This window comes from Mucor velutinosus (assembly GCF_035048745.1).
Source record: "Mucor velutinosus strain NIH1002 chromosome Unknown tig00000468, whole genome shotgun sequence".
Classification (NCBI taxonomy): domain Eukaryota; kingdom Fungi; phylum Mucoromycota; class Mucoromycetes; order Mucorales; family Mucoraceae; genus Mucor; species Mucor velutinosus.
In genome coordinates, this window is record NW_027041899.1 from 26,562 (window position 1) to 45,598 (window position 19,037).

The 19,037-nt window shown below is 41.4% G+C and overlaps 8 protein-coding genes and 1 non-coding gene across 9 annotated transcripts; 4 read left to right on the top strand and 5 right to left on the bottom strand.

The window, feature by feature from the left end:
• Positions 1-52: 52 nt before the first annotated feature.
• ATC70_004014 (uncharacterized protein) lies at positions 53-1,452 on the bottom strand (the record flags this gene model as incomplete). The annotated part of the gene is made up of 3 exons (XM_064823368.1): positions 53-280; positions 349-627; positions 682-1,452. 3 exons carry the CDS (start codon positions 1,450-1,452, stop codon positions 53-55), a joined length of 1,278 nt encoding a protein of 425 aa, XP_064687692.1.
• A 175-nt stretch (positions 1,453-1,627) lies between these two features.
• ATC70_004015 (uncharacterized protein) lies at positions 1,628-3,577 on the top strand (the record flags this gene model as incomplete). The annotated part of the gene is made up of 5 exons (XM_064823369.1): positions 1,628-2,048; positions 2,116-2,130; positions 2,188-2,454; positions 2,508-2,756; positions 2,814-3,577. The coding sequence occupies 5 exons, from the start codon at positions 1,628-1,630 to the stop codon at positions 3,575-3,577; spliced, it is 1,716 nt and encodes a 571-aa protein (XP_064687693.1).
• A 10-nt stretch (positions 3,578-3,587) lies between these two features.
• On the bottom strand, positions 3,588-4,857 carry ATC70_004016 (uncharacterized protein; the record flags this gene model as incomplete). Its single annotated transcript, XM_064823370.1, has 7 exons — positions 3,588-3,712; positions 3,771-3,925; positions 3,979-4,132; positions 4,203-4,251; positions 4,308-4,472; positions 4,548-4,646; positions 4,708-4,857. The coding sequence occupies 7 exons, from the start codon at positions 4,855-4,857 to the stop codon at positions 3,588-3,590; spliced, it is 897 nt and encodes a 298-aa protein (XP_064687694.1).
• A 492-nt stretch (positions 4,858-5,349) lies between these two features.
• Positions 5,350-8,085, top strand: ATC70_004017 (uncharacterized protein; the record flags this gene model as incomplete). The annotated part of the gene is made up of 11 exons (XM_064823371.1): positions 5,350-5,466; positions 5,528-5,544; positions 5,600-5,753; positions 5,817-5,862; positions 5,930-6,055; positions 6,115-6,741; positions 6,805-7,055; positions 7,114-7,132; positions 7,189-7,320; positions 7,375-7,536; positions 7,601-8,085. 11 exons carry the CDS (start codon positions 5,350-5,352, stop codon positions 8,083-8,085), a joined length of 2,136 nt encoding a protein of 711 aa, XP_064687695.1.
• Positions 8,086-8,369: 284 nt separating this feature from the next.
• On the bottom strand, positions 8,370-8,451 carry ATC70_004018. The gene has a single exon. It is a non-coding gene; the product is annotated as a tRNA-Ser (tRNA).
• A 2,498-nt stretch (positions 8,452-10,949) lies between these two features.
• DOA4_2 (ubiquitin-specific protease doa4) lies at positions 10,950-11,495 on the top strand (the record flags this gene model as incomplete). The annotated part of the gene is made up of 1 exon (XM_064823372.1): positions 10,950-11,495. One exon carries the CDS (start codon positions 10,950-10,952, stop codon positions 11,493-11,495), a length of 546 nt encoding a protein of 181 aa, XP_064687696.1.
• Positions 11,496-13,847: 2,352 nt separating this feature from the next.
• dpp5 (Dipeptidyl-peptidase 5) lies at positions 13,848-14,930 on the bottom strand (the record flags this gene model as incomplete). Its single annotated transcript, XM_064823373.1, has 4 exons — positions 13,848-14,459; positions 14,530-14,584; positions 14,650-14,788; positions 14,855-14,930. The coding sequence occupies 4 exons, from the start codon at positions 14,928-14,930 to the stop codon at positions 13,848-13,850; spliced, it is 882 nt and encodes a 293-aa protein (XP_064687697.1).
• A 999-nt stretch (positions 14,931-15,929) lies between these two features.
• ATC70_004021 (uncharacterized protein) lies at positions 15,930-17,035 on the bottom strand (the record flags this gene model as incomplete). Its single annotated transcript, XM_064823374.1, has 3 exons — positions 15,930-16,201; positions 16,256-16,480; positions 16,546-17,035. 3 exons carry the CDS (start codon positions 17,033-17,035, stop codon positions 15,930-15,932), a joined length of 987 nt encoding a protein of 328 aa, XP_064687698.1.
• Positions 17,036-18,113: 1,078 nt separating this feature from the next.
• Positions 18,114-18,987, top strand: ATC70_004022 (uncharacterized protein; the record flags this gene model as incomplete). Its single annotated transcript, XM_064823375.1, has 2 exons — positions 18,114-18,771; positions 18,827-18,987. The coding sequence occupies 2 exons, from the start codon at positions 18,114-18,116 to the stop codon at positions 18,985-18,987; spliced, it is 819 nt and encodes a 272-aa protein (XP_064687699.1).
• Positions 18,988-19,037: the final 50 nt, after the last annotated feature.

Below are 19,037 nucleotides of genomic sequence, written 5' to 3' on the forward strand. Positions count from 1 at the left end.
CAATACGCATCCACAAACCAAAATCACAGTATTTACAACTAAAGCCTTTTATTTACAAGAATGAACTCTTTCCATAACCAAACTTGGATCCCAATTCAGCAGATTTCCTCAAGAACTCGTCTTTATCCTTCTTACTGATTCGCTTGTGACCCACAAGATCCTTTTCACGATCAAAAGCACGTTTTGTTACATCTTCCTCTGCAGTGAGCCCGTTTGTCTTTCTATCCTTTTTCTTTTTTTGTTGATGCATTTCCAACAATGTCAATGGTCTTGTTTGCATCTGCATGATCAATTTTGCGTGTCAGTATGAGATTTGGGCCACATCCACTCATGCTATACGAAACTTACATTGTATTGTAGGACATTGCGGTGTCTCTCAATGTCCAATTGAGACGGGCCTGTATCTTGATCAGCATCTACTTTTCTCTTTCCTAGGCGTTGCTCCTCTAGTCGACGTTGCTTTTCAGCAGGCGTTTCTGTCCAACCACTGGAGTCGAGATCTTCAGGCGCCATAGTTTTGTTTGTAAATTGTCTTGATTTACCAGATCCAGCTTTTTTCAGATAATCTACTTCAGGAGGCACCAACATCCACTCTGGTCTTTCTACCTTGTTTTTGCCTGCCTCTTTCTACGTAATGGATAGATCAGTACAATGCACTCTCCATAACTTGATTAATATTACCTGCTCCATGGCTTCTTTTGCTAAACGGGCGCGCTCCTCAATGGCCTGGATTGCAGAGTACTTTGCTTCTTCTTCTGGATTGTAGTTCTTTGGCAATGCAGGGCCCACAACGAAATCATCATCATCCGTACTAGGCATTGGCATGGGTCCAGTAGGTGGAAAACTTGGACCCACAGGTCTACGTCTTCTGCCACCTGAAGGTTGCTTCTCTTGCTCTTGTTGTAGTGGTGATTGTTGCTTTTGACGTTGCTTTAAAAGATCAGGAGGAAGAGCTGGTGCAAATACATCTGGATCCTCTTCTTCGTCATCACCGTAATTTTCTAGTGTTGAAGCAGCTTTCTTTTTATCCAAAATATGCTGAGGTATCTGAGGACCTGCTGTCTGCTCTTCTTCTTCTTCCATGTCAGGAATGAAAATTTCGTCTGCATTGACAGTGGTCGATCTCTTTTGCTGGAGGAGATGCTGTGGTATTTGAGGACCTGCTACTTGTTCTTCTTCGTCTTGGTCTTGATCCGAAATAGCAATTTCATCGATATTCCTGGTTGATTTCTTTTGCTCCAACAGATGCTGAGGTATTTGAGGACCAATGGATTCCTCATTTGTGCTGGTAGATTGTCTGTTTTTCTCTTGCAGCAAATTAGGCGGTATCTGAGGGCCAGCAACTTGTTGTTGCTCGACTTGATCTTGCTCGTCGTCTGATAAAGCAATATCAATCTCGTCTTGATTCTGCTTTTTCTTGAGTAAAGCTTCCGGTATAGCAGGGCCTATCATGATTGTAGCAGAGGAAAAGAAAAAGTTTTTTAAACTAGAGAGAGAAGCTGCTGTGTCAACAAATCTCTTGTTCTAATTTGTATTGGCCTCCTTTTTGCGAGCATGAATTATTTAAGCAGTCTCTTGTTTCATCACACCTTCATTTCTCTCTTTGCTTTTTGTAATCACTATAAAAATGGCACCTCGGATATCTCGAGCCATTCTAATTGCATCGGGTGCACTAACTGGACTCGTAGCCATAGCAGCTGTATCTTGGCTAAGAAACAGGCAGCAAACCAATGGATTATCACCCTCATCATCTAGCAGCGCTTTTCATGGCAGCACATCCACACAAGCAAATTCAAGTGAACATGCATCCACACACAGTAGACCCAATCGACTACGACGTTCTCGCACCGTTCGCAGACGAAGAAACAACAATGCCAACCGAAATCTGACAGACAGCAATGATGTTGATACAAATGCGCTGCTGTCAGAGGCCGAGGAAGACGCTGATAATCGAAAGATGTTGTCATTATTCAAAGAGTGGGGCGAAGATGACAATCGAAATCTGTTGAATTTGCTGCACGCTATATCAGAAAATCAATCACGCAAAGGTAAAATGCCCAACACATGGAGAGAGATCAGGAGATCATGAATCATGGCTAACGTGCAGCTGTTTAGAGGGATTTATTCATCGTAAGTGAGAGAGACATGCTGAATGAAATGGAAAGAGTAACTTTTTTGAGAGTGCAGGAGGCATCACTTGCAACAAATGCAACATGTCGCCCATTCGAGGTATACGCTACAAGTGTGCCAATTGCGTGGATTTCGATCTCTGTGAAATGTGTGAAGGTGCTAATAGTCATGTCAATACGCATGTGTTTCTGAAGATCCGCATCCCTATTCCACCACTTGCGAATCCAAGAAGCGCATTACTGCCTGCATTCTATCCAGGGAAGCACCACAACAAACCGCCTATATCCGCAGAGAAATACAGGGAATTGCAATACACATCACACTGTAAGTAGGCTATCAACGCTCGGATGATGTAAGGATACTCAACATGGTGATAGTCGATCAAGTGGAATTGGAGGCCTTGTACGAGCAATTTAAATCACTGTCGACAGTGGATAAAGACGAGGGCGGCATAGATCGAGAAACATTTGAGCAATGTTTGGGCCCTCTGGGCTTAGAGAAGAATCTCATTACAGAACGCATTTTTGCCTTCTTTGACCAGGATGGTGATAACATTATCAACTTTTCCGAGATTGTAGCAGGCTTAAGTGTGTTGTGCAAAGGCAATTTGGATGAAAAGATAGAATGTAGGTTCAGCTAGCTTGCGCATATGATACAGGTTTCATCTAAAGCTTTCTGTGTAGATGCTTTCAAAGGCTATGACTTGGATGAAGATGGATACATTTCTCGGGACGAGCTGTACCGCATGTACAAATCGTACTTTTATCTGTCAATGGAACTCGTGAGAGATGTAGTTAGCGCTATGGAGGATGAAATGATGGATACATTTGAGTTTTCTGCTTCACAGCCAGTCAGTGCTGCATTCAATGTAGCCATGCCATCTACACCGTCAGACCGCAATTTAAGCGAGGAGGAGGGGGACGAAGGGGACGAGCAAGACGAGGAATATGACAAAAACAGTAAAGATCAAGACACATCAGCATCAGCAGGGCCATCTCGCACTAGGAAAAACAAAAAGAAGCGATATCCCTTGAAAGAAGACCACTTTTTACGACAATATGCAATAGAAGCTGAACAGGCAAAAGCAGTGGCCAGTGCCTCTGAAGCTCAAATAGACGCCATGACAGACAACGTGTTGCGCTCAGACAGTCAACAACTCTCCTTGTCTTCCCCAGCTTATACTAACAATGACAGTACGCAGACAGCCACATTGTCACCACAGTTGAATCATAGATCAGAGCAGCAGCAAGACAAAAAGGCATGGGAGGAGAAATTTCCCATCATGGAAACCATGTCTCAAGGCGCTATCAATGAAATGGTGGACAAGACATTTAAAAGCATCCAAACCGAAAGAGAAGGATACATCAATTTTGAGGAATTCAAAGAGTGTGTGCAGACAGACTCCAGCATCGTGAGCTGGTTTGAGGCTTTGGGCACCGTCTTTTAATAAAAATCACTTATTTTTTAACAACCTGCCCTTGTGAATTTTCTTGCACTGTTTCGGATACATCGCCGTAAATGTCAAATCGACGTTGGTGATAGAGAGGGATATATTCGCGTGTAGTTTTGATCAATTCAGGGTCTAGCAAAAAAAAGAATTTAGTCTCTCTGTGTGTGTGTGCCTTTTTTTTTAAGCTTACCAATGTCGGCATAAATGATGGTTTCCTTCTCTTCACATGTAGAGACAACATTACCCTTGGGGTCCACAATAGTGGAATGGCCCCAGGCAACGTAATTGGCACTCTCATCACGAGCTGGTCCACAAGCAGCAACATACATTTGATTATCGACAGCTCTAATATTCAGGGCATCAGTATCATTCTGTCTTGACCATGCACCACCACTTACCTTGCACGCTGCAGCAACTCCCAATGCAAGGGACCTGTGGTCATGTTGAATGCGCCAGGATAGATCATGGCCATACAGCCCTTGCGAGCAGCGATGGTGGCCATCTCGGGAAATCGCATGTCATAACAGATACCAACACCCAGCTTGCCATACTCTGTTGTTTTTCACGTACAATGTGCTGTTAGCTCAAAATGCTACGTCTGATCTCCAGGTCCACAGCTTACTTGTTTCTACGTGGGTCAGCCAATCTCCACCAGTTAATACATCGCTCTCCTACTCGAATGTCATGAGCAACATGGCATGGGGATTCTCTCTTTTCGTATCAGTACCTTGAAGGTAATGCCTCCGGGAATGTCAATGTCAAATAAATGAACTTTACGGTGTGTGGCAATCATTTTGCCTGAGGGATCGTAAGCTGTCAATGTGTTGAAAATTTTTCCAGTGGATTCCTCTTTTTCAGGGATGGAGCCTCCAATGAGATATACGTTGGCTTCCTATAATCATGCAAGCATAACCAATTTTGCTTAGTCATACTCAGTGTGTTATCAGTAGAGTAGCGTGTGCTATACCTTGGCAGCATTCGACAACATGGTGGTGGATTCACCTCCATTCAAAGGCTCGGCGTAATCGGGGAAGAAGTTGGTGCCATAAGGAGAGTTGAAGCATTCCTGAGGAAAGGGAGGGATTTGATAAGTAGGTGGGTGTACCATGAGTGTGTAAATACATTACGGGCAAAACAACCACTTGTGCTCCATTTTTGGAGGCTTCCATGATCTTTTCACGAGCATGGCTCAAATTCTTGGACTTGTCAGCACCTGCGCCAATTTGAACGAGGGCCAGTTTGAATGGAGAGCATGAAGATAAGACAGTATTGGACATTTTTCTGATAAAATTCAAGGACATGAGAAAGTTTAAGAGGTGCCGAGATGAAAAAGTCGTAAAGGGAAGAGAGAGAGAGAGCGGAGATGCTGTTGGTGTGGTACCCAAAGCTCTACAGAGTTTGCCTCTCTATCGGATAGGGCGGATCTGGCTCTATGCTCGTTTTGCCAGTCAATGTAAATGCTTGAATCTGGTAAATTCCCTTCAAGTCTCTTGTTTTTTTTTTGCATGAGCTACATGGCACTTGATGTAAATAAAGCAAACGACAAGCATTTAATAAACGGTGCACTTGGGGTAATAATTGCACACAAGTAACCATTCACTTTGCGTTAAAGGAATGACCCTGTGGATTATCAAAGCAGATTACCAGCAAAGTGGTAATTTGATTGGCTCCCCTCCTTCAGAGAGGTCATCACTGCATGATTTAATCCATTCTCCTCTTGTTATGTTTTTCGCCTTTTTCCTTTCCTCCTTTATACTTGTATTTTTCAAATGCAAACATACGATGACCGTTTAACATTTCTATTGCCAAGGCCCCTGTGGGTGAATGACTTGGATGTAGCATATTGCTCTTTATGCAATCATACTTTTGGACCGCTGAAAAGAAGGGTAAACAAGAGTCGTATCATGTACACACATACACATTCTTATCTCTTTTTGTATACCATAGCATCACTGTAGAAACTGGTAAAGACGACTTATTTCTCCCATTTGAAGCCATAGCTAATGTTGCACATGACAGTGGAAATATATTTTGCCATGATTGTTCAAGTCGTAAAGTGCCTTTGCCTCAGTTGGGTTACGGTACAAAACCTGTTCGAGTGTGCAACGGGTGTTTTGATGTTGCCTATCTCGTCACTTATGCCATTGATGAAGACCATGGATTGAGTACTCAAGTAAGAGTAGATATGGAGCAATTTCAATTTTATATTACTCACACTACTGCTGTCTTTCATTAGATGCACGGCGTGCGAGGATTGTTGGAGTTGACGGAAAAGGATGATGGTAACAGGATCAGCGGGAATCAAGGAGGGGAGAACCGTGTTTCACTCAACCATTTCAACTTTTGTAGAGAAGCATCTACACAACATGGTAGCCTATGGTGGCGTGGACGCTCTTATCTGGCTATGTCGATCATCCAAAAGTATCAAGCTCCATCACCTCACAACTACTATTTTAGCTATGCTGGCAGAAAAAGGTACGCCAGGGCATTTGAGGCAAATGCATGATTGCAATGTTCATCCTTTGTTTACCTAGAATCCATTCGCCCTGTCATCATCACAAAGTGGGCATTACCGCCATTATTATTTCTGGTACGATACTACACCCATGTGGAGCCCATTAGCACCAACAACAACCATAAGAAATCGCCGGTGAATTCGATCCATTCTAGTACCATGACACCTAGTTTGGCCAGCAACCCATCCTCCTCATCTGCTACTGCTAACGAATCCACAGTTACTAATCCCTTTGAATCACGTCAAAGTATCATTTTGGAAATTGTCATCAACTGTACACATATTTTCTATCAGCTATCTAGAGCTGGTATATTAAGTCTAAAGGAAGTGATATCAGATGGCGTTTTCGACACACTGCTCATGCTGGCTTCGTTCAACATTCAAAATTTGCAATTGGAGAAAGGGATTTGCTCAGATGAAGTGCCTGCGACTGGAGACGATGAACAACAAGTGATGGAACGAGTGGCGATCATACAAAGTTTGGCTGCAAAGGCGATATCAGCCATCAGTTCACTGGTTTCATTTCAGGCGGATATCATTGAATTGATCCAAAAGACAGATAGATTACCCACCCTACTGAGATCGCCAAATGATGAGATGCGCAAATACATTGCAAAGACGGTAGCTTACTTGTCACTACGCAATGGTGAGTGTTGTTGTCGTCGTCGAGATGATACAACGTGGGAATAACTCAGCTTGATGTACATAGATAAATACAAGCCGGCGCTATTGTTTGGTGATGGATCCAAAGCACTGGTTTCCATCTTGGCAGTTTTACCACTAAAGATACAAGTCTCTATCAGCAAAAAGGCAAGAATGACTGACCTTGGATACTACTTGGCAAAGGAGACAGCAGATGTTGGCAAGTACGACGGCGATGGAGGAAAGGGGCAACAGGACGGTAAAGCCCAAGTGCAATCCATCAACTCTGCTGCGGTATCTCATGCATGCTGTGCTTTGGTAATATTTTATCTACACATATGCCTGATGCTAGTTCTGACACTTTACATTGCTATAGGCCAACTTTGCCACAAACAGTGAGTTTAACATCCAGTGTCACATTCATGGTACCAAAGCTAACACGGCAATGTAGATGAATCACAAATCAACTTGATGTCGCAGCCCCATTTGCTTGCATACATCTGCAATGTGTGTCATGTCTTTCCTCAGCATGTCGAAATACATCGCCATGTAGCTCGCTGCTTGGCCAATTTAGCTCTTTATGGTGAGTTGCTGCCCTTGTGAAAACTACAGGATTGTATCACTGACATGTAAGCAGAGGAGAACAACGAAGCCATGCTGACAAGTAACAAAAAGTCGGGAGAAAGGAAGAACAAGGATTGCTTCAATGTGCTGCCAACACTTTTGTTTATGAGCAAGGATTCAAAATCAGGTGTTCAGCGTCATATTGTGCGAGCCATTGACAATTTGAGTAGTAATAGTAAGTGGACCCTAGTGAATGCCGTATGACATGCTGTCTTACATGGTGATTTTACTAATTGTAGTGCCCATCGATCCACCGGCGGATCATTGGCATCAAGTATTTGGTGATGCGTATGTCTATATCAATCAGATATTACAAAAGCAGCAAGTGGTTGGGGAGGATAACACTATCGATGTTGACACAATCAAGAGAGCAAAGAGCATCATTGCAAGAAAAAGGATTGAAAATGGTACAGTAAATACAATCGCAACTATGAACGAGGCAACTGTATCAACAGTAGCAGCAGAAGCAAAAGAGGCCAACCAGGATAACGAGACAAGTACTGTAACAAAAGCAAAAAACGATGAAGAAGAAACTCCTATATCTGCCTCCTCGCCTGCTGATGCGGATACAACCACAACAACCACACTTTCATCAACGCCTCCAAATGAAGACGAAAACGAAGAACAAGAACAAGAAGATATTGATGGCAGCGACGAAGCCATCAAGAAGGCACCTAAATCAAATAGCAAGAGTAATAAGAGGAGATCAAAGAAGAATAAATAAATGCTGGTGATAGATAATGCTGTTCAAAAGAGAATATGTGATTTCAAAATCGATTGTTGATAGACTTTATAAGATGTCCTTTTCGGTTTTAAATAAAGCTTGAACCTAATAAATCATTCATGAACATCTTGTGTGTTTGGTATTCTTCTGATGAGCCAAAAAAAAAAAAAAAAAAAAAAAAAAAAAAGAGCCATCAAAGTGGTCCCTGAAGGATGTACTATTTGATCCAAATGATAAAGCATTCGCTACGTGCACTACTTTAGTGATTTTGGCAAAAAAGATATCGTCGCCTGCAGGATTTGAACCTGCGCACGCAGAGCGTATATGATTTCTAGTCATACTCCTTAACCACTCGGACAAAGCGACTTGTATATTTTTTGTAAGCGCGCTGTTTATTATCAATTAATAATTTTATTGACGCTTTCTGGTCACGTGAAGTGCTAGATTCACTGCGAGAGTGTGTACAGGCATCATTCTAAGGATGTTGAGTTACAGTGATTCAAAATGAGGGAGGATGATCAATACAAAGCAACTAGCTAGTGCAAGCAAACCAATAAAGGTTTATTCAAGTATGGATGTGGGATCATCAAGAACATATAACATGATTGCATCAGTGTTTGGTGGATGTATTTTAGATTATCAAGCTACTTTCAATTAGAGGAATTCATGTGAAATATGTGGGGACAGTTTAGGTCCACGCATAGAGATTACCATCATACACATTTTATGATACCAACAGCATCACATAAGAAAAACAATGTAAAACCACCAACTTATAATTAGCAACACATTTACAAGGCTCTCATCTTCTCAACAATTTGGTCTTATCTATCAAACATCAATACTGGAATAAACAACATGCGAAGAGATTTCATGGGCAACATTTGAACTGAACAAGCAATGAAGTTACAAACGATATAGAAATTGGAAAGCTATAAATAATCTTGAAGTTTTGAATAAATGAACAGCACCTTATCTTTACTAAGAAATACTTTATTTCGAACACCCTTCAAAGTCTTTTCTCTAATTCTACATTTGACACAACAGTTTTTGGTACCTGTTATTGTAAGTTGGGGTTTTTTTTTCAGTCGGCCAAGGTGCTACAATTGAACAGAGATTAATTGGTTGTCATCTCTCAGGTTTATTGATCTGAACCTCCTCACCTGCTCCCTCATTTCTGCTACCTCGCTAACGTATTGGTTTATCATTTTTGTTAAATGCAAATACTTACAAATAGTATATGCAATCTGAGATCTGCTGCTGCTGCTGCTGCTGCACTACTGCTGTTGCTGATCGAGATATATAAGGATGTAGATATAGAGAGTGTACAGGAAGATATCATAGCCTTTTAGTTGAATATTCTATATTAATTGAGTGTTTGATACAGTGCTACGACCCAAAGATTGTGTGATGGCGCCAAGGGTCAAATTGTTCATTTCGAATAAATTTTCTGGCGATTGCGAGCCATCTTCGACATAGAAAGAGTCTTCAGTGATGGCAATGTCTGTGCTCTGTGACAGTGACGAAGAAGGACCGACAGAGCAAGGCTGAGAGGGAGGGGCACTAACGACGAAAGAAGGAGAAGAATTGCTATCCGATTCTTCGAGACTACATCTGGGAGGTTAGCAAAATCAGTAAGCAAACAAGTAAACAAAGCCGTTATATATAAATATCACTCGTATGCCATATCAATAAACACAGTTCTAAAATCCCCTTTTTAGTTTTGTTCTTCTGTGTAGTCTTTATTTTGTACACTAGAGAAGTAGTATTGATCGTAATAGCTACTTGACGTGTCCAAATTCTTTATAATTGAATAAGCGTAATCTTTACTAAAAGCACAGGTAATTTACATCCCGTTACCGCACCCTCTCAACATTAATAAAAGAAAATAAAAGCCTACCCAATACGAACGTTGGCGAAGACGAGTCCTCTAATGTGGTACTAACTCCATGAGTCGAGCTTTATCACCACATAGTAAAAAGTTAATTACAAGAGTGCCCGTAGGGAAATCAGCCATTACTGTCAGCTTGGCAGAAACCGCCGATTTTTTGAATACTCCAGCTGAGCCATATACTGTAAATTTTGTCTTTCACAACTTTCCTGAAACTGCAAATCCTGTTGTTCCTGAACCTATTGAAGGTAAGATTCCAGTAACAACTTTTCCAACGTACCTGAGCCCACTTTTGGAATTAGGAGCTACCGTCAACGAGAATATAGTAAGGTGTAATTGGTGTGGCCGCACTGGACACCAAAGGCGTTCGCATAAGGATTGTGGAATGAGGATACTTTGAAATACTTCTGACAGAAGAGCAACTTGCCCATGGTGCCATAGAGAAGGACATACACGCAGAAATCATCTTGACTGTGCGCTAAATCCAATCAATCAGCCATCTGAGCAACCGTCTCCAACACCAATTGTACAATACTTTCCAAATGCCTCTCAATCTAAGGCCACAGCTGAAACTCTGGACTCCAATGTCATCGTAACAGCAGTTGTATGTCCCTTTTGTGGAATAGAAGGACACCAACGCCGATCTCGTTATAATTGTGCCGAAAATCCTCTACGTACAGGTGCAATAGATTCTTTTTTGATGGCGCGAAATCCTGAAGCACCTGAGGCTAACCGAAATGATTTGGGAGGCATGAATGCCTTGTGCTCAAAATGTGGATTGATGAAAGAAAGCAAAGAACAACAAGGGCTTCTCCAACGTTTCAAATCTGCTGTCAAGATGGCAAGGCAATCTTGAAGCCAGTATACCATTTTTCCAGAGCTTATTGTCAATCTTTTGAGTGGCAATGACGATGTTAGCAAAGAGTTCAAATCGAATATTAGAACGTACAATTCTGCTTTCAGCTTTACCTCCATGAATGCAACTTTAGGTCAATCAGTTGCGAATAATCAAAATGGTGCCTACGCATTCCGTATTCACGGTAGCGTCTATCATCTCATGAGCTCTGCACTTATGCCAGCAAATGATACACGCCCAAAAATTGCTCAAATGTATATATTCGATGGGGAAAATGAGCTTCAAAACCGACTGAATGTTGCTGGAAACCCCAACATGGAGAGAACCACTGTGCGTCTCCTCCAAAATATGATGCACAAAGTCAATCCTTTTGTTGACTTATTTAAAACCATGGAGGAGCTATCAGTTGAGCAACCTGGAGGAATTCAGAATATACGAATGATATTTCGTTCAGAGGATTCTCCTGATCCAAGAAGGTACAATAGACCTAGAGTTCCAGAAATTGGTGTACTATTGTTTGATGGCGACGATGAAAGCAGCAACGAACAGCCAAAAAATCGTGATGTCGTTTTAAGATTGAAAGGTTCTGGTGACAACCTAACAAGGATTAATGAAACCAATCAATTCTTTGATCCTCTTCAGTACGTTTTGATTGATGACTGATCGTACAATTTCCAGGCATAGTGGAAGAATCAACTATTGATAATCGTTGGGTCGTGCCTCATAATCTTTATTTGGTCGCTAAATACAACGCACACATCAACGTGGAGATCTGCAGCCAGGTCAACTCGGTCAAATACATATACAAATATGTATACAAGGGCCATGACAGAGCACAGGTATACATGGGTTCACCTGCTCAAGATGATCATCAGGATGAGATCAAAAAGTTTCTTGATGCAAGATATGTCTCGGCATCTGAAGCCTGTTGGAGAATCATGTCTTTCCCTATGCACAAGGAGTACCCCCTCTACACAGCGCCTGGATATCCATTTGGAGAACGATAGAAGGGTGTACTTTAACGAGAACGAAAGTTCTGACCAGGCCTTGAACCGTACACTTCCAGAAACAACCCTGACAGCTTGGCTCAAGTACAATCTCGAAAATCCTGAAGATAACAAAGCTAAGCAAACTTTGTATCCGGACTTCTGTGAAAAGTACGTTTTTCATAAACAACAGAACCCAAGAGTTTGGAAACCTAGACGTTCAGGTTTTGGTGGAGCCATTGGCAGAGTCTACGCTGTATCTCCAAAAGATATTGAAAAGTATCATTTAAGAATTCTGTTGTATCGAATTCCAGGAGCAACATCCTTTACCTACTGGGAAAAACTTTCATCACCAATGCTTTGTTGGATGCCGTTCGCAAACAAAATCAAATTGCAATTGCAGTTGCTTCAACAGGAACGGCAGCTCTGCTGCTGAAAGGAGGTCGAACTGCCCACACTACCTTTAAAATCCCCATCGACACCTCATCTACAACAATGTGTGATTTTACACCATCCTCTGAAATAGCTCAATTCTACCAACTTGCTGGATTTGCTAGCTGTTGTGTTTCCAAACATCAGCAATAGCTCAACGATTGACCAATATTTTGCGAAGCGTGTTATATTGACCCCCAAAGAACCAAGATGTCTCAGTCATAAACAATCTGCTACTTGACAACTTGCCGGGAAGAAAGTTCACTTATTACAGCTATGATCAAGTCTGTGATCCTCAATTTCGAATGCAGGTGCCTCTCGAGCTTCTCAACTCCATAGAATCTGGCTCTCTGCCTCCACATGAATTGGTTTTGAGAGTTGGGTCTTCAATAATGATCTTGAGAAACTTAGATCCTTCAGCTAGATTATGCAATGGAACCAGGCTAATCGTGAAATCTTTGGGTGTTAGAATAATTGAAGCCACCATTGCCACAGGGCCAAAAGCAGGTGACGTTGTGTATATCCCAAGGATCAAGTTTATTACAGAAGCCAACGGTAGAATTCCATTCGACTTCAGTCGCACCCAGTTTCCTGTGAGATTGGCCTTTGCCATGACTATAAACAAATCGCAGGGCCAAACATTATCTAACGTTGGATTATATCTTTTCTCTCACGTCTTCTTGCATGGTCAGTTGTACGTCGCAATGTCAAGGGTCAGTAAGCCATCATCGATAAGAATCATGGTTGATCCTGATATTTCTGTACTGGAAAACCTACCTGGCCACTATTATACACACAATATAGTATACTCTGAGGTCTTTCAATAAAGTTTTTTATATCTCAAACTACATCCATTTTTAATTATCAGGCCGTTAGTCTCATCATTTCTCAACAGATATAAAGCTTTGTTTAATGGTGGAGTAAGCCTGCGGCAGCACGACGTTGTATACACCGCGAAGCGGTGTTGTGCAACTAGCCATATTTAAAGGAAAATAAAGCTCGACTCATGGAGTTAGTACCACATTAGAGGACTCGTCTTCGCCAACGTTCGTATTGGGTAGGCTTTTATTTTCTTTTATTAATGTTGAGAGGGTGCGGTAACGGGATGAAAATTTCCTGTGCTTTTAGTAAAATTACGCTTGTTCAACTATCAAGAGTTCTGACACGTCAAGTAGTTATTACGACCAATACTACTTCTATAGTGAACAGAATAGAGACCAAACAGAAAAACAAACTTAAGGGGATTAAAAGAGCTCGTTTATTGATATTGTATACAATTGATATTTATATGCTAACGACTTTGTTTGCTTGTTTGCTTGCTAACCTCCCAGATGTAGTCCTGATGCGGACATCACCGCTCACAACACTCATACGTCGGTATGGACACGGTACGAAAATGTTAAAAGGGCATTTGATACGGCAAAACGATAGACAAATTGCTCTTAGGTAAATATGTAGATGTCTCATAGAGATTCATGCAATTAAAAGAGTGTATTGTAATAGACGACAAGAAAGATATAGTGAGATGTATTGGTATGTACAGATATACAATGAAAAAAGTATGTGTATGCCATGTTTATTAATTAATAAAAAACATTTACTCGTACAAAGCCTTCTTGGCGAATTGAGGCAAAACAAAAGCAGCCTTGTGGACCTCAGAGTTGTAGTAACGGCAGAGCTTATCCTCTTGCTCGGGAGTGAACCTGCGAAGAGGTTCTCTGAGGTTGACGTTAGCATCCTTAGAGCACATAATGTGACCGATTTGACCAGAGGGATAGGTAGGGATAGAAGTGTAAGCATATTCAACTTGAGGATAAAGATCCTTACAGAAATCCTTGACCTTTCTGATGAGAGGAAGATGGAGCCACATGCATTCACCTTGAGTAGAGAAGACACCCTTCTCGGTAAGGGCATTCTTCAAGAGTTGGAAGAAATCAGGGCCGAAAAGAGATTCAGCAGGACCATCGGGATCAGAGGAATCAGTGATGATAACGTCGTATTGGTTGGCCTTGTCCTTCAAGAACTCAAAACCATCACCAATGTGAACCTTGACCTTGGGGTGTTCAAAGCCAATGGCCATGTTGGGAAGGTATTTCTTGGAGACACGGGGAACAGCCTCATCAATGTCAACAAGGGTAGCTTCCTCCACACACTCGTGCTTGACAACTTCACGAAGAACACCACCATCACCACCACCAATGACAAGAACCTAGCAACATGTCCACATCCACATCAATATCCCTGAATATGTCACGAATCGCAATCCTGCACTATATTACCTTCTTGGGACAAGGGTGAGAGTTCATGGCAAGGTGAGTGATCATCTCTTGGTAGCTAGAAGGATGTTGTTTAATTCATGTTGCACACACAGATACAGCTTATTTGGGATCATCACTTACGAGAATTCATCACGTTCGGTGGCTTGAATAACATTGTCAAGAACCAGGACGTTACCATAGTTGGCAGATTGGAAAACGAGAACGTCTTGGTACTTTGACTTTTCAACGTGAAGGATCTCTTCGACCTTGAGTGACATGGCTACATTTCAAGTGGGATCAGAACGACATGTCAAATGATTTGACAGGTGTTTTTTTTTTTTTTTACCTTGACCGGGCCACATGGTGGACTTTTCCATGAACCAACCGTCAACGATACAAGGGTGAGTGAGAGGTGCAGCCATTTTTAAATTGTTATTCAAAGTGAAGAAAGAAACAAAGGCTCTTTTTAATGTTTGGGTTCTTTTGGATCAAAGGGATTGAAAAACTTTTTTAAGGTTTCGCTGGTGACTTCTTTTACTAAAGGTTCGTATATATAAAACCATCATGATCTGCTTCTTTTTCATGCACCACACAGACAATGCCAATTTTGACACTCTGTCCATAGTATTTCTTCAAGTACGACTTGGTTTTTGAAGCAAAATGAACGACGAAAAAAGCAAAAAAGCATCATTGATAAGTCGAGATGGCAGGAATTGAATTAGAAATGACTCATTGAACCTTGTAACCAAGAATTACATTTTTCTCAATGACCTTAATTTAGCAACTTGTGAGTAAGAGGCTGTCTTTCCTATAGAGAATAGTGCATTGCTCTCGTATGAATCTAGAAAGCGTCCAGTAGGTTTCTTGACTTGGATTTGCGTTTGCAATCGTATCCGATCTCTGGCTGTTGCGATTTGATTTGATCTAGTATCCTGATCTTGTTGATAATCATCAAATACCAGACGTTTGGATTCACACGCTCAGAAATTATTTAGGTTTTTTTTATAGCGTAAAGATAGTGTTGGTACAACCAGTTGGGCTCTGATAAAATCATTCACACCACTGATATCACGTACCCAAAGATATATCGTTTGATAAAGTCGCTTCTTGCATCTAACCATACATTTGCGTTTGCATGGTTCTAGCAATCATTGAAATCAATCATGCAATGCTTGATCGAATTGCTGTGATTGACTTGCCCTTGTTAAACGCTACTGAGGTCCAGTTTACATTGGCGATCCTTTCAGGGATACACCATGATAGATACGTATACTTTTTACATATTTACAAATATCATTATTTAGTATATTTATTCAGCATGAAGCATTGAAATCATGGCTCTTGATATAAGGCTTTAATTTGTATGTAGACAAATAATAACCGAATCATCAAGGCGTATTATTTCAAAATGTTGATAGTGCTTAGGCAGCTTGAGTAGCTTTGCCACTGCTGTTGCTGCTGGCTTCTTGATGGCCTGGTGTTTCGGCGTAAGCAACGCCTGCTTTGATAAAAGCAGCAAAGCCAGTGTAAAAAGCGCCTGTTACCATTTGATGGATCTCGTATTGACGATCAATCTCAACTGCCTTTGCAACGCTGTTAGCTGCCAAATCCCAAGTACGACGACGCAATTGGTGCTTTTCATCCATAACTTGCATACTGTCAATAGCATAGTTCATGACGGCAGAGACGGCATCTAGATGATAGGTGTTATTTGTCTAGTTGCTCGTATATAGTATTCCGAGATTACCTGGTATAGGGCTTTTTTTCAGGGCTACAGCGCTCATCACAGCTGCATTGATAACAAGGTTAGATAATTGCGAGCGCATAGGCTCATCCTCGCTAGTGGATTTCTCCCCTTTGGATTTTTTCTCATCGTCAAGCAACTCCTCAGCAGATGCAATGTTGAGCTGATGAGTAACTTTCATTTCTGTAATCTTCTTCTCCAGAGCAGATTTTACTGTTGCGTCTTCCACTAATGGCGTACATTATTTGAAAAAAAGGTAAATATAAGCTGACCATCATGAAATCACCACTTACAAGGCAAAGCAGACATCAACTTGTCCAACCCCATCATGTAGAGATCAATTGCCATTTGCTGATTTCCAGAGTTGTTCATATCGGTAGCTACATTGATCAACGTGATGGCATGTTCCATTTGCTTCTTGTCGATGGTATTCTGTTGAGTAGCTGAGGACATTTTGATATCATTGCTGTTGTTGGTAAAGGCAGCAGACGAAAAAGAGGCTCTTTTCCATATGGTGGAAAGGGCGTTGGCGAATCGCTTTGTGTCCTCCTTGACAACATTGTCATAGGTAGGAGGAGCAATCGAGTAACGAGGTGAGGTTGTATTGTAGAATTCAGCCCCATTGGTAGAGTAATCTTCAATGGAGGACCTTCTGGAGCTGCTCATTGCGTTGGCTTCTTCTTTTTTGCTGCTGAACATGGTGGAAGGTAGCCATTGAGAGGCATTGCTGATAATGGGGAGCCTATCTGCTTGAGATATGACCTTAGAGACTAAAATAGACATGGAGTAATAGAGTTGTGTGTTTGTAGAAAAAGAGTGTTTTTTTTATGGGGTTTTTTTTATGAGGTTCAAAAAATGCTATTTATACGTTGAATAGGATAATATATCAAAGTCTTTATTCATATGTTTATATCAAAAGAGGGGAGAGAAAAGAAACAAAGTTTACCTTCAGATGATTTAATAAGAAATCAAGATGCTTCTCTGCTGGCTGCTTCAAAGAGCACTGGCTATTTCCACGTGAAATGGTACAAATGATGCACGACGTATCACCATCGAAGCACTTTTTGTTCTTTTCCATTTTCATGTGAATGTTGGTGATTGACTACTGAGTTGATGTTTTATGTGCACATATCAAGAGCAGCAACTTTGAATGAGCAGTTTGTGTGTAGGAGCGGATTAGACATTGAACCAACTGAATGTTTATCCTTGCGCTGTGAGAGGCAAATGCTTTCCAATATACACGATATTGGATTACTTATCATCAGCCATGATATATATATATATATACTGACACAAATAACATGAGGTGCATGTATAGATTTAATATTCGACCCCAAACATTGATCAAACTCCCTGTTGTGGGACAATCATTTTGATCCGTCATACTAAATCCTCTTGAAATATATGTACATGTAAGCACTGGTCGCAAGCTACATATGTCTTAGCGTTGGAATTACAGCAGCATCAAGTCGACAAGTGAAATTTAGTTGCTAGTGTCAAACTCCATCAAGCAACGGCTTATCCAGCTATACACCCACACGTACGCTAGATTCACATTACTTGCTTTATACTTGATTTCTAATACATATCAAAAGCACATGTTTCTTTTTTTTTTTTTTTTTTTTTTTTTTTGTTCGGCACATATGCTCCCATTGCACTCTCAAGATGAAGCTCCAATTGCAATTCAAAACGTAGACATCAGATGCATTGCATAGCTGGTGATAGATGCTGGCATATGTGTGTAGCGGGGATTCCACTTTGAAAATAGGATGAGGTTCAATTCTGTGAATGGCTCTGACTAGCACCTGAAATGTCTTTTTTAGTGCGTCGTCCATACTTTTCTACAGCATACAAAAGGACGATGCAAAGCCTGCAATCACCACATTTTAATGTGAATGCTTCCTCCGCACTGCCTCTGATCTTGATTGATTTCGATCAGACCATCACCACACAAGATACCATCGGTCCACTCGGCAAATTTGGGGTTTCTTATACACACAATCCAAAGCCATGGTCATATTTTGTCGATAGTTATCTGGAGGAATACAGACAGCATCGCGACCATCTACCTGATGTTCCCAAAGGAGACTTCAAAGCGTTTGTAAAGCAATTGGATAGCTATCAACCGATTGAAAGAGCTTCGCAGGTACGCGTGAGCCAGCACAAGGTCTTTGAGGGACTGACTCGACACACACTGACACAACAAGCCAACGCATTGCGAGCCGACTATCTTCAACCAGGTGTCATTGATACATTGCAAGCCTACAGAGACCAAGTGCGTATCATTTCTTTGAATTGGTCCAAGGATTGGATCCAGGGATTCTTGCAAGAACTTGATGTGCCAAAGCATCATATCTTTAGTAATGATTTAGAGTTTGATGCTGTGTCAGACAAGTGTACGGGTAACATTCTTCCAGCCATCTTAACGGCAGGTGACAAGCAAAGGGTCATCAACACCTTTCGCCAGCACTACAAGACCATTTACATTGGTGATTCTTTGGGTGATATTGAAGCGCTAGGTATGAATATCTGTCTTGGCACCACTCAAATCACTAACACTTTTTGTATATATAGTTGAAGCCGATGTGGGCATCATCATTGGCAATGATTCATCGCTACTCAATGCGCTTGGCGAGTTTGGACATGCAGTAGAGCAGAATATCAATAAACCAAGCACCTTGTACCGTGTGGATGATTGGGATCGCATAAATCACCTTTTGCGCCAACATCAATAGTCCTCTCCCCTTTACACACACACACACACACACATAACCTCCCCAACCTG